The sequence below is a fragment of the Periplaneta americana genome, chromosome 8 (assembly GCF_040183065.1).
Source record: "Periplaneta americana isolate PAMFEO1 chromosome 8, P.americana_PAMFEO1_priV1, whole genome shotgun sequence".
Taxonomy (NCBI): Eukaryota; Metazoa; Arthropoda; class Insecta; order Blattodea; family Blattidae; genus Periplaneta; species Periplaneta americana.
The window spans coordinates 86451404-86465000 of NC_091124.1; the positions used below are offsets into that span (position 1 = coordinate 86451404).

At 31.9% G+C, this 13597-nt stretch overlaps 1 protein-coding gene across 3 annotated transcripts in view; it reads left to right on the plus strand.

Annotated features, from left to right (window-relative positions):
* Nucleotides 1-13597, plus strand: part of mus101 (mutagen-sensitive 101) — an 81904-nt gene that overhangs the window by 38705 nt on the left and 29602 nt on the right. For 2 of the 3 annotated variants that reach the window (XM_069833180.1, XM_069833181.1), the window contains exons 11-16: nucleotides 973-1114; nucleotides 1285-1494; nucleotides 2706-2890; nucleotides 5236-5402; nucleotides 8259-8464; nucleotides 9668-10452. In XM_069833180.1, the coding sequence (XP_069689281.1) occupies nucleotides 973-1114; nucleotides 1285-1494; nucleotides 2706-2890; nucleotides 5236-5402; nucleotides 8259-8464; nucleotides 9668-10452 (1695 nt within the window). The remainder of the gene's footprint in view (nucleotides 1-972; nucleotides 1115-1284; nucleotides 1495-2705; nucleotides 2891-5235; nucleotides 5403-8258; nucleotides 8465-9667; nucleotides 10453-13597) is intronic. The other variant, XM_069833182.1, reaches the window with a different exon arrangement.

Genomic DNA, 13597 nt, shown 5'->3' on the forward strand with positions numbered 1-13597 from the left:
AAATTGTGAAGGACTGACGAGCAATGGTCTGACTTCATTATATTGGGAAGCTAAGGGGAAAATGATGCAGATCAAGTAATCCCCAGTGTCATTGGAGAACAACAGCAACAAATTTGTCCATTCAGTTTCTATATCATTGCTAATTGTTATTTCTTCTAATAATGTCTTAACTCTGGTTTCGCATAACCACTTAATACTAGTATCGCAAAGAAACATATCTTGAAAAATTGCTCTGGTTTGCTCTTACATTTAACATTTCTCTTGTACCATTTTGGGGGAATTCTAACTGTACTTACTACAAGATGATGGTCTGATTTAATTTCAAATCCTCTAAATACTCGTACATCTAAAGTCATTTCAAACATTTTTCTATTTACAGATAACATAATCTATTATAGAGCATGATCCTCTAGCTGACCATGTAAATTTGTGGATATCCTTGTGCTTAAATTTTGTTTTCATTATTTGCAAGTCATTGTAAAGTACAAAATCAATTAATCTTCTGCCATTTTGGTTTAAAACTATTTCTGTAAATTTTCTAATATGTTATGCTATTTGGCTGTTCTCCACTCTAGCATTTAGGTCTCCCATTAATGTACGAAATTATACAGAAAGTAGTTCCGAAAATGAAAGAAATTAAAAGTGACAATACTGGTTTTCTGGGTCTGTACAATGTAACTTTCCTTGAATTTTAATTGAAAAATTCAAGTTATATATATTTATTTCTTAAAATTTGGAATTACATATAACTTAAAAGTGAAATAATTATGTGGATTTTAAATAATTTCTCAAGTGATTACCATACTATTGTCCCTCAACTCGTACATGGAAAATAGTTATGAATTAAACCAAGACTAGTTGAGATGAAGCGTGAAGCAATGATGTCCTTATGAAATCCTTGACTTACAAACCTTCCACTTTGTAATAATAAAAAAAAAAAAGTTCTAATGTTAATTCCTGCAATTGTGACAGGGAGTTCAGTTACTAAGAAGACTGACTGACAGACCTATTCCTAGCCTTCATCTTCCTTTTGAAGAGACTACAAAAGTTAACAAAATAGCTCCATCATCATCTACAGATGTGGTCGACCAATATCTACATAACACAACCAAAGGTATGTATATTTAAATTAGGGCAAAATTATAAATAACTGAAAGACACTAAGGTATTAAGAGGTATTTTGAACATTACATTTGAAAATGATGTTAATTAACTATGATGTATGTTTGTATTGTCATATAACTTTTTTATATTACCGGTAATTTAATTAATTTCTTTCTGTAGAATGTGGTGTTTTAAAAGAAAATATGAATGATAATACAGAAACAACACCATTTGCGAGAAAAGCTTCTTCCCAGATTAAAGGAGCACTAATATCGAAAGAGGTAGACATTAATAAGGACGAAGATGTTACATTACGTCTAGACAACAATACATGTTCAGAGCAAGACTTAACTCAGGACTCGGAGTCTACAATTTCTCCTATATTCAATGGTAAGTGATTGATGACAATTTGTTATACACATCATTTTTTTGATTGTGGGAAACACATCCATTTTACTTTGCATTGAAAGTGGATTCTGTTTTACTGGAAAATATGTTACAATCTCATAATATGTGTTTGAATGCTTAAATTTTTATCATCCTTTATTACAATGCAAGAAAGTGTCATGTGTTTTTATTGCTCTCTCTACTAGAGAATGTTTTTGCAATCTCATAAGTCAGTAGCAATGAATTAGATGCTGAGTTTTCAACAAAAAAGACGTAATTTTTAAGCTACTGTAATTTATTTTTAACAATGTAGCCTGTATCAAGCCTTTTTGTTTTAGGTACTTCGATTGTTTTAAGGTTTTAGATTTTATATTTACTACACCAGATAGATAAATAATTTTTAGAATACAAAAAAAAAAAAAAAAACTTTTAATGTTAAAGATAATATTTTTTAAATTTGATATGAGGGTGCAATTTGTGCAGGAAAATTGGTTTCTCTGATACCTTACACAAGTTTGAATGTTTTTAAATGCTTTCTCCTCTATTTTATTAATAATGAGTGTGTTAATCAATCCTGCCATTATCAGTTGGATGTGTAAGAAATATTTTTTGTGAATTTTTTACCATGAAATGTAAAATTTTATTTTGTACATAAATAATTGTTATTGAAAGAAGAACTTTGAAATGATTTTGGCAAGGAAGTTAATGTATTTGTTCTTTTTTATTTCGCACAGTTTAAAGATGAAAGTAAAGTGTCCCAGATTTTCACATATGTACATAGATACCGATAGACCCAAAATTCTTATTTTGTACAAAAGTTAGGAAAGACAGCCATGTCCTATTTCCAATCCGAATATTGACAGTTCTGCTTTTCCTTATTTGTACAAGTTTCCTTTCTGTAACTCCTATTTTATTTTATTTTATTTTATTTTATTTTATTTTATTTATGTATGACCCTTGAGCTGCGCTCATAATTAGGGCAGTACATATAATTTATAGCGGCTATACAATTAGAGTATATTACATAGGTATATAAAAATCTATAAACTACTGTAATATCATAAACAATTTAATTACTACTGATTTACATTCATAAACAATGTAACTGAAATAAAACATTAAATTAAATTATCATCTGTATCATTATTTTGATTGTATTTATGCACTCATTGTACGAATCAGTGCTTGAAATGTGTCATAATTCTTGTTTTAAGCTTTAACCTTCTTCGTCATTGATTTTGATGACAATGTGAAAGAGCTGTTGCTAGAAGTTATTTCATCTCATGGAGGAAGCGTGGTTGGCAAAAACTTCAAAGGTATTGCCGATTATGCTATTGTGCCAATAAATGGAGCTACATTCTCCCAAACAGCAACCGAGATTGTCACGCAACTTTGGGTGGTGAGTGCATTATATATTTCGTGCATGTTTATGATCATTAGTAGTAACAATAGGCAAGGTGTGTTATCGATGTTGGTGAAATACAGCAGAGTCTTGATGTTTTGGACTGAATGGACGAAAGGTAGATATAAAATCGTATCCGAAATTGTTTTCGAGAATGGTTTATTATATAAAATTAGTAATGGTTGCCAAAGATTCAATATTTCCATTGCCTCTTAACTTTTCCTTCTATTGAAATCGCGATCTTTTCTGATTTTACTAAAGATCCAGTTTAATGTTTATTTAATCTCAAACAAACTGAAGAAAAACACAACCAAACGCAAATTTAATGAAGAGTGCTACAACAAAATGCCAAATACTGTACAATATATTTTATTCCATGTTGTTCTCAGTCATTCAGTTAGCATAACTATCTCAGTTCTCCTATTCAAATTCAGTCAAGAAATCAAATCGCAGATAGAAAAGAGCCAAGTGAGGTTGGGCTGGATAATGTGAACTGCTTGATAATTGAGACTATTGTATTCAGGCTATCATGAAGATTAACTGTTTTTCCCATTTCTCTAATTTGTGTTCAATCTACCTATAGACAACTATTCATATAAAAAGTTACAATTACATATGCATTTTGTGCTGCCTGGCAAGATTTAATTTACCTTGATGGGCAATAATAATGGAAAGACAATGTAGAATAGACAGAATGACAGCAATGGACACAGTTGCATAAAAAGTCTCTAAGTCACTGTCACATGTTAGTTTGATGTCATAGTTCCGAAAATATTGGTTGGAAATATATTTCCAGCATTGTAGAAAGTTAACCACAGGAATATTTTTGTTAAAGTAGCTAAAATTATTATTTTGAAATTATTTTGTTTTAATTAAAATTAGAAATTTTGTTATATTTTTATTGTAAATAATGAAACATGAAGTTTTAACAAATATATATTATTATTATTATTATTATTATTATTGTTATTATTATTAGTATTATTTTTATCATTATTATTATTACTACTACTACTACTACTACTACTACTACTACTACTGCTACTGCTACTGCTACTGCTACTGCTACTGCTACTGCTACTGCTACTGCTACTGCTACTGCTACTGCTACTGCTACTGCTGTTGGAGCATAAGTCATGGCAACTATTTTTTTTTTAAAGGTAGGGGTTGGTATCACAAAATGTCATATGTCGCACGGAAGCCGTGCAGTCATAATGTGTGTCCACAACACAAGGTGGCTCTGTGCTTGTCTGTAATAGAAGAGAGAGTAATGTTAGTGTAGCACCATGCAGGATGGATGTAACCCATGTTCGTATATCAAAATAGTTGTTCTCCATGGGAGGAATGCCAGAGAATGCCACAGAGAGTTGGTAGAAGCTGTTGGGAATAATGCCCTTTCATACTGGACAGTCGTGAGGTAGTAGCTATTTTGAGGGCCTTTAGAACGGGTACATGTGCTTTAATGATTATGGCACAGTAACCCTGTAATGTTATGGCAACGACCGTAATAAACATGTGGATCAAAATGTTGGCATATTGTTAAATGTCCGTACATTTCGTTCATTCCTTTCTCCTTTCATCTGTATATTTCATATTTTCCACCAATGCTCGAATTCTCACAAAAGAAAATATTTGCCATGACTTATGCCCCTACCCTCGTATTATTATTATTATTATTATTATTATTATTATTATTATTATTATTATTATTATTGTTGTTGTTGTTATTGTTATGAAAATGATACTTTTAATATTCCTGGTGTTTATTATTATCTTTAAGACATGTTTACAATCATGATTTTTCTTATTTTTGGCAGCAGATCACAAAACAGTTCTGGCTATATTATTTTATTTGTTACTTTATGATTGTAAGAAAATAATAAAAGAAAAAGAAAGAGAGTAATTATAACAGTTTGGAGTAAATCACTATCTTTTGTTTTTTATTTATATTCTTTCCAGGGTAATAATAAAGAATCATATATATATATTTTTTTTTTTTTGCTAAAAATACCTTCTAAATTGAGTTCTAGTTATGGAATGCAAAATAATTAGTTTAGTAGTTGTGAAGAAATTGTTGTATTCAAATAGTTGAGTAGATACCACATCATATACATTTCCTTCATGTGGGATAATGAGGACATTTTTCGTGAAAATCTCGAAGTCAATTTTTACAGCATCAAAATACTTTCTCATTTACTTCTTGTACTGTAATGAGAGGGCAAAAAAAAAAATTAAAACAATTATTGTTCTTCCTCCAATTTTATGACTATAGTTAAGAATACACTACTTACAGTTTTTTTAGTAGGCATAGACACTTTAACCTTTCTTCTTTAACATTTCAGGAAGATTGCCACCTTCAGGATGACCTGGTGCCAGTATCATATTATCACCGTCCAATTGTCATTGATTTAGATAAGAAGCCTCTATCTGGTTGTGTAATGGGCATTACTTCGTATACTGGAAAAGAAAGAGAGTTCATATTTACTGTGGCTGAACTTATGGGAGCAATGTGAGTTAAAAGTAGCCTATTACGAAAAATTAATTTCACCTGAAAGAACTAATATGACAGCCTTGTTAAGCTAGTGTTACCATAATTTCCCTTATATTCGCAGTATGTTGCTTCAGATTTGACTGAGGGCAGTGGGTGTTTAGAAGAAAAAAAAGAAAACCAATTGCGACTTCTATCAGATCAGAAAGTAAAGTCACTAGTCAGATAAAGTTACCTTTTTCATTAATAAATATAAATAAAGGCAAGATTCTATGTGCAGGCTGACATTACTCCATTCTCAACTCTTGGTAACATATGTCACCACAATGATTATAGAGGTGAAAAAAGTGTGATCGTGTCAATTCACAATCTCTTTACTCCACTGTCTTCTGCCATGCAATGATGGCCCCTGATACACTAATATGAGGTACACAAATTTGAAATCGGTCGAGAAGAGCCAATAGCTTTGTTAAATGCTTTGCATTGGAAACCAGTCAGACATAACTAACATTAAGAGTTTTACATGTAAAAATTTTGATATAAAGTCAGAGGTGTACATGGAGGGGGGATAAGGGACCCTGCCCCTCCGAAAATTCAACTTCTATTGAAATAGAAAATTATTAGTAATGTGACCACTTTCTTAAATTTTCATATCTTGATGATTTCATTGCAGCTATACTAGAACGATTCTAGTCACACAAGGAAACAATTGTTTCTCTTCAGAATGTTCTACCACAACTGCCAACAACCCATTCCCATTTTGCACTAGCCAGCAGTAACGTTTTATGAGTTGGCCTGGTTGGCTCAGTTGGTATAGCGCTGGCCTTCTATGCCCGAGGTTGTGGGTTCGATCCCGAGCCAGGTCAATGGCATTTAAGTGTGCTTAATTGCGACAGGTTTACATCAGTAGATTTACTGGCATGTAAAAGAACTCCTGCAGGACAAAATTCCGGCACACTGGCGACGCTGATATAACCTCGGCAGTTGTGAGCGTCGTTAAATAAAACATAACATTTAACATTTTATGAGTTTTGTATAGGGTATCTTGAAGTAGTAGGAAGTGAATTTAGTTCATGGGAAACAAAATGGAGGAATGAAGAAGAACTTCCTGAAAGTGCAGTAAATGCTTTGGTTGAGTGTATGAAGAACTTTTCCCCAAACATTTACTAACTTCTGAATGTGCTATTCTGCCAGTATCAACTGTCTCTTTTTGACAGAAGTTTCTTTATTCTTATTTGAAGAACACAACTTCTGATTCAAAATTGTAATGATCTGGCTTTGCTGAACATACATGAATACAGATATTCATTTGAGTGGCGTAGTGATTGACGAGTTTAAAAAAGACCAAGAAAACTTGACTTTGTTTTGTGATATTGTTGAAGATTAATGTTAGCTAGAATTGTGTTCGGTGTTTTGTTTGAGATGTAATTTTTTTCTCCAAATAATTGGTATAATTTGTAAATCACCATAAACAACATAGTCAACCTGGTTGGCGACATATTTCTTTAATTTTGGTATACATCTTAATTTTAAATTAGCTATTACTTTATACAAGGTCTGACAGAAGAATGAACGATTGTTAGGGATGTTGATCTCTCACAGCACAGTTGAGAGATGGTAAACTGCACGCACATTCTTTTGCCAATAAAATGTAATTTAGTCATCATGGAAAGGTAGAGGAGTGCACAATGTGCTTTTGCAATTATAAACTTCTACAAGAACAATGACAGTTTTGAGGCTACTGGGCATGAATTTCGTCATTTTAATTTAAGGCTCCATTATCTAAAGAAACCAGTAAATATCGTAATAAACATATTGGGTGGTCATATTTTCTGCTCCCCTCCCCCCGCGCATTTGAATGATGTTTATGCTACAGTTTAAACACAGTATTACAATTAGATAATATAGACTGATATATATATTGCTCATTTGGTTCCTGAAATTAAATGTGAAACTGGACACGAAATAGTCATAAATAATGTGTAAGTAACATCACCTTGTGTGAAATATGGCAAATTACCTTGTGAACAGAAATGTACTTCTGGCAAAGCTTTATGTTTTTGTTAATTTGGACAAGGATACTTGACAGAATTCATGAAAGAGGAAAGTTCTGAATGTCTGGAAATGGTTCTAAAGGAAACTGTTTTGGTCTACAAGTTTTCTTGCCATCTCTTCACAGTGCATCACAGTAATGTTCTGTCTCTGGGTTTATAATTCACGATTGCCCTAGGGATTCTTGCTCTGGACATTAATTGGTTAACATGTTTAATACTTGTGTGTATTTCAGTACTTGCTGCATTTCAAGTTCATGTGAAAGTGTTCATTTCTTTTCTATAACCAACTCTTTGGCTCATGAACTTCATCTCATTAGCTATAATTCTGCTTTCATCACTTTTCCATAAAGTCCAAGCTTTGCTCCCATAACATAGGACAGGCCTTGCATAAGTGAATGTGAGTATGGTTTTTGCTAGGTCTTTCTTAAGTGAATGTGAGTATGGTTTTCGAAGAGAGAAGGTTTTGCTATATCTGAAATGCCCATGCATTTACTAAATTTTAACATTTTTTCCGAAATGTCTATTTTCGCCAATAATAATAGTTTGAAACAATTGAAATCAAGATATTTGAATTCATTACTTCTTTCTAAAATACTGTCATTTATGTATATATTGCTTGGAATAGGGTCTCTGCCATAGAAAGCCATTCTTTTTGTTTTGTCCATGGATATTTCCTATCTGCGACTAATATTAAATTGTAAAAAAAAATATAATTGTAAATGAGCCTATATTCTTACATGGCTAGTAAAACTAAAGTGTATATGAATGTGTTTCTAAATGTCCATAATTTGAAAATTAGTAACTGATTTTATCTTCCTGACAGCACCCAAGAAATGTTTGCACGTAAAGATAATGAGAAAAAGAATGTATTAGCATCAACTCATCTCATATGCTCTGAGCCTGGAAGTCAGAAATACAATGCTGCTTTGAAATGGAAACTTCCTGCTGTAACTCATGAGTGGATTTTAATGTGTGCTAAAGAGGGTCGTCGTGTGAAAGAAGAACCTTATCTTATTGGAGAGAGTTCATGTGAGTATTCAGTTTATCAGCAATTATAAATTCATTTTTTACTTCCAGTTTTTACATAACTTAATCTGTACTTTACTTCCATTAATGTAATAGTACACTGACATAATGAACAGAAGTAGAAAACAAAAAATGTGATCTCTCTGCATATATACATGCTTTTAGTATTGAGGCAGCTTGATGCTGTGGCAAATTAGCAATATGGTGGCATGACAATTACTGTATGATTAAAAAGTTAAGAGCCGATATACTTGACAGAGTTGTTCACTAATGCTCTTCACTTTGGATATCCTTCATTTATCTTGAATTCTAATAGTATTTTTCTAGCTGAGAATCTTCATCTGCATCACACTTCGTGATGGCTTGACACCTAAAAGGATTGTCTCTACTCATTATTTGCTGGTTTTGACATAGTAGACAATAAGAGACGGATAGAGTGACATTCTGTGGAGGTGAGCTATCAATCATGTCCTATGTGGAGATTGAATAAAGCCACAGATGCTATCCTCGGGAAATCTGGGATTAGGTGTGTGTTCTTCAAATTTCCACTTCACTGCTCATTTTTACTTTCGGTTCTGAAGTGTTCTTCTAATTTTTAATTAACAATTTTGCTACTTCAAATGATACTGCAGAGTTCATTCTTTGCAAAATATTGTAACTCTTTTTGGCAAGAAAGTCACCATGTTCGTTGGCAGATATCCAATAATGTGATGGAATTCATTGGAAGAAAATTATGTTTCCTAGATTTTGTAGGTGCTTTACATATTGAATTATTAAATTTATTCTCCAATTCTGATGTGAAAGTTTCACTACGATTATCAGTGTTTTTAGATAGATTAGACAGTTGTTTAATAGTAACTTGAGACATAAATGCAGTAGGATTTCTCCAGAACAGACTAAGTCTATCGTAAGGAATTCTGTCAACATAGCTACTCCTTTATATCTTGTCCAGGCATTTTTACAGCATTAATCTGCCATTTCACTGTGACTCAGATTTTAAAGTCTAATTTCTCCAGGACGGACAGACTAAGTCTATCATCAGGAATTCTACTAATGTAGATACTGTACTCCTTTATATCTTTTCCAAGCATTTTTACAGCATTTCTCTGTCATTTCACTGTGACTGAGATACCAAAGTCTTGATTCTCTTGCCTTTATACTTGTATACAGTTTATACAAGATGCTAATTTCAGTTTTTCTTTTCAGGCTCTTCAAATATGTCCTGTAAGCAAAATGATGTAACTGGTTATCAGAAATCCAATCTGAAAGCTCAGTCTCCAGCAATATCCAACCTAAAAACTAAATCTCCAGCAATATCTAATCTGAAAGCTCCATCTCCAGCAGTATCTAACCTGAAAGCTCCATCTCCAGCAGTATCTAACCTGAAAGCTCCATCTCCAGCAGTATCTAACCTGAAAGCTCCATCTCCAGCAGTATCTAACATCAAAACGCACTCTCCAATAGTTTCTAATCAAAAAGCTCAATCTCCAGCAGTATCGAAATCCAGAGCTGTTTCTAATCTGGAAGCTGAAGTTTCTGTAACTGCTGATAATTCGCAAGGGTGTATTGCTACTAAGCAGACCCCAAAGTCAGACTTAAAACCTGTTAACAAAAGAGTTGCGGAGTTGCAAAATAAAGCTGCAGTAACGTCACATGTCAGCCCTGCTAATTGTTCTGGAAGCTCATCTAAGGAACACAATATAACACCATCCAGCAACATTCATCATGGATTTGGATTTAGTCAAGAGTCTCCCTTATTAATACCGAAGATGGCTGAAACCACACCAAAGAATGATACAGGTTGGCCAGCAGACCCAAATGAATCGACACCTAAAGGGCCATATCATGTTTCTACTCCTGATACGCCATATGGCCAGGTATTGAAACCTAATCCTTCACCACAGACCAGGAAAAACTGGAAGAAATGGATTGATAATTTTCCACAGTTTGAGAAAGAAGATAATGTACCGAGGAAGAGGAAACTCAGCACTGTGAGGAATTACATTTTTATGTACATCTTTATAGAAAAGTATAAAATGATATAGAGAGTGCAGGAAAGGATATGGAATGTTCATTCTTTTTCTCTCTCTCTCTCTCTCTCTCTTTTTTATTAAGTTTGAAACCTTATTTAAAACCATTTTCCTGGATTTCAATTAAAGTTACTATATACAGATCTTAATACATGTAGATTATGAATTTTCAATTTATTTCCATTTTCTGAAATATAAATCAGGATGTGCAGATTTAGATGAAAATATACAATGCAAGGAAGTGCAAAGAGAAGAAAGGATATTAGTGGATTTAGCTTAAAACCGTTTATTTATTCAAATTTAGTTCTTTGCTAAATATTACACGGACTTAGTCATGAAGTAAATTGGTATTACATACATAGTAGTAGTCAGATTTATTAAAAACATATATATATATATATATATATATAGTGAATAATTGAATTTTTAAAATATAAATGATAATTGAGAATTTGAACTGAATCCTTTAATATTTTGATAAAAATTTTATTGATAGTTGCAAATTTAAAGCAAGAGTTTTTAAGGATTTATATGTAAAAGAACAGCATGTTTTAAGTCATCATAACTAGTATTGAGAATTATATGCACTAAAAACCTAAAAATGCATGCAAATATACACTTAAAAAATGCCGAAATATGTACTTATTTGTGCAGTAAAAGCTGAAGAGCCGGCAAACGTACCATAGTATAGGATCTCACAAAAAACAAAACACTAGCCATATAATGGGATGTATTCAAATTACTGGTCATAAAGAAAAACACATTCACTTTAATTTCTTAGTTACTATCTTATTGACTAATGCTAATTTAATTAAAACCAATTTGATACAGACTTTTTTTTTTCATGAATGTGTGAAACTTGTGACACAGTACTCTTTTTTTGAGAGTTTCAGGATTCATCTTTTTTTCTCCAGCCTGTAAAAATAAACTTATGCATAAAGAAAGCTCTTTTTACATCACATGAAATGAGGGTACAAAACTTATAATCTGGTAACATGATAGGATTAACGTCCATTTCACTGTCATATCCTTGAAGCATTTTGTCAATTTCCCTCTTCTTCAGATCTTCATTCTTTACTTTTGCTGACAGTGTGTTTTCTTGACAAAATTTATTTAGAACTTCATGATTTAACTTGTGGAATATGTACAAACTACTGAAATTGAGTGGGAACATTGTTTTTATGTGCACAAGGCAAAATGGCAAATCAACTCATTAATACATCACAGTGCCCTCAATATAAGAAACATCAAAACAAACACACCATCTTCAGTCATCCCTTGTCAACTATGCGAAGTCTCTCCAAAAATACACACACCTTAAAGTCGTAAACACCAACTAACTAGATAAAATGAAAATTATTGCTTTCAACCCGATTTTAGAAGTTTGTAATAATAATAATAATAATAATAATAATAATAATAATAATAATAATAATAATAATAATATTAATAATAATAATAATGATAATAATAATAATAATAATAATAATAATAATAATAATAATAATAATGCTTCGTTTGTTCTGGCAGAGTTAATACCCTAAGGCCTACGGCCTTCTCTTCCACTCAACCCGAGGATGAAAAGGAAATACTGTACATATTCTCAAAATCAAATCAAAGAGTTCTGTACAAATTTTGACGAGAAAACGCGTTGTCAGCTGAAGTAAATAATTACCATATGTTTTCTGTATGTCCAGAAAATTAGAGAAAAGATTTCGCTACAAAAAAAAAATTTAAAATATGTATGAAATATGCTCTTAATGTCGAAATACGCACATATATGCACAAACAAACCATGCGTCAATCATCTTAATTAGACATGAACCATGTGTATTGAGATATGCAGTTCCAATACAAATATGTATTTGCATATATTTCCCATCAGTCATCACTAATCATAACAATTAAGTAATCTACTGTATGAATAAAAGAAATGTGAAGAGCTGTTAGTAAGTGTTTACTGTTTCAAAAGGTTTTTATAAAATACTTGACACTTAAATTAAGTGTCTGTCATGCTTGATTGTCTAATAGTTTTCGTGTTTGACTCTGATTCCTTCAAAATGTAAGTAAAACTGCATAAAGTTTGAGCATATAAATAACATTCTACAAAAATTGTTATGAACAAAATTCTCAAACCAGCTATTATAATGTCCACTTACAGATTCTGCTGTCAGTTACAGGTGGCAGTGCCAGTTAAAGTAACACTCATTAGTGCCTGCTAGTACCTAAAACTAAAAAGAATGTGGAAATTCCATATTGATAGTTATCACTAGAAATCCTGAAATGCTCTCATTTTGCCAGTTTTTTGCACCTTTCCTTCATAGGCCTAGTTCTCCCAACATCAAGAAATGCATTTTTGTCCGCGAAATAATGCGAATTGTTATAGTAATGGGAAGAAAAAACATAATTCAAATTTTCATACAAGTTCCAGGAATACTTGTTTCATTTGCGAAATCTGAACAATAATATATTTTGAAATAATATTTTCATAATTCCCTTCTTTTCTTCATCCCCTCACCCCTGATGTCACATTTCGTTCCGTCATTTTGTCACCTAATAAAATGCAACAATCGTGTATTAAAATCTACATAAATTGTAAAAACTGAAAATTGATTCTGAAAATCCTGCATTATGTCACTATCATCGTGTTTAATATTTTAAAGCCAGGATTATAAAACTTGCATTCTGTATATATAATTTTAAAATAACATCGTCAAATTGTCTATAACATCAAAATGTTGAAATTTTAAAACGAATTTTGCTTCAAACAAAAGCCACTTTCATGGGACTCCACTTATTACTTATCACATATATGTTATGAGACTCATAGTTTCACAGAGCTCTGTGTATATTGTGTAAGTGGTTAACAACCAAACACATGTACCAAGATTTAGTAAATTGAGCCTTTAAATGTTTAACATAAAATTGTTAAAGAGTAATTGAATAATGTCGAAATTGTAATATTGTAATTAATCTTGCAATAAATGCTCTCATAGTTGGTTAGAAATTTAGCAAATTAAATTAGATGTAAAAAATATATGACAAACTTGAAAAGAAAATATTGTGGAAAGTCTTGCAGAATATATATTATGTTGATTTAACAGAT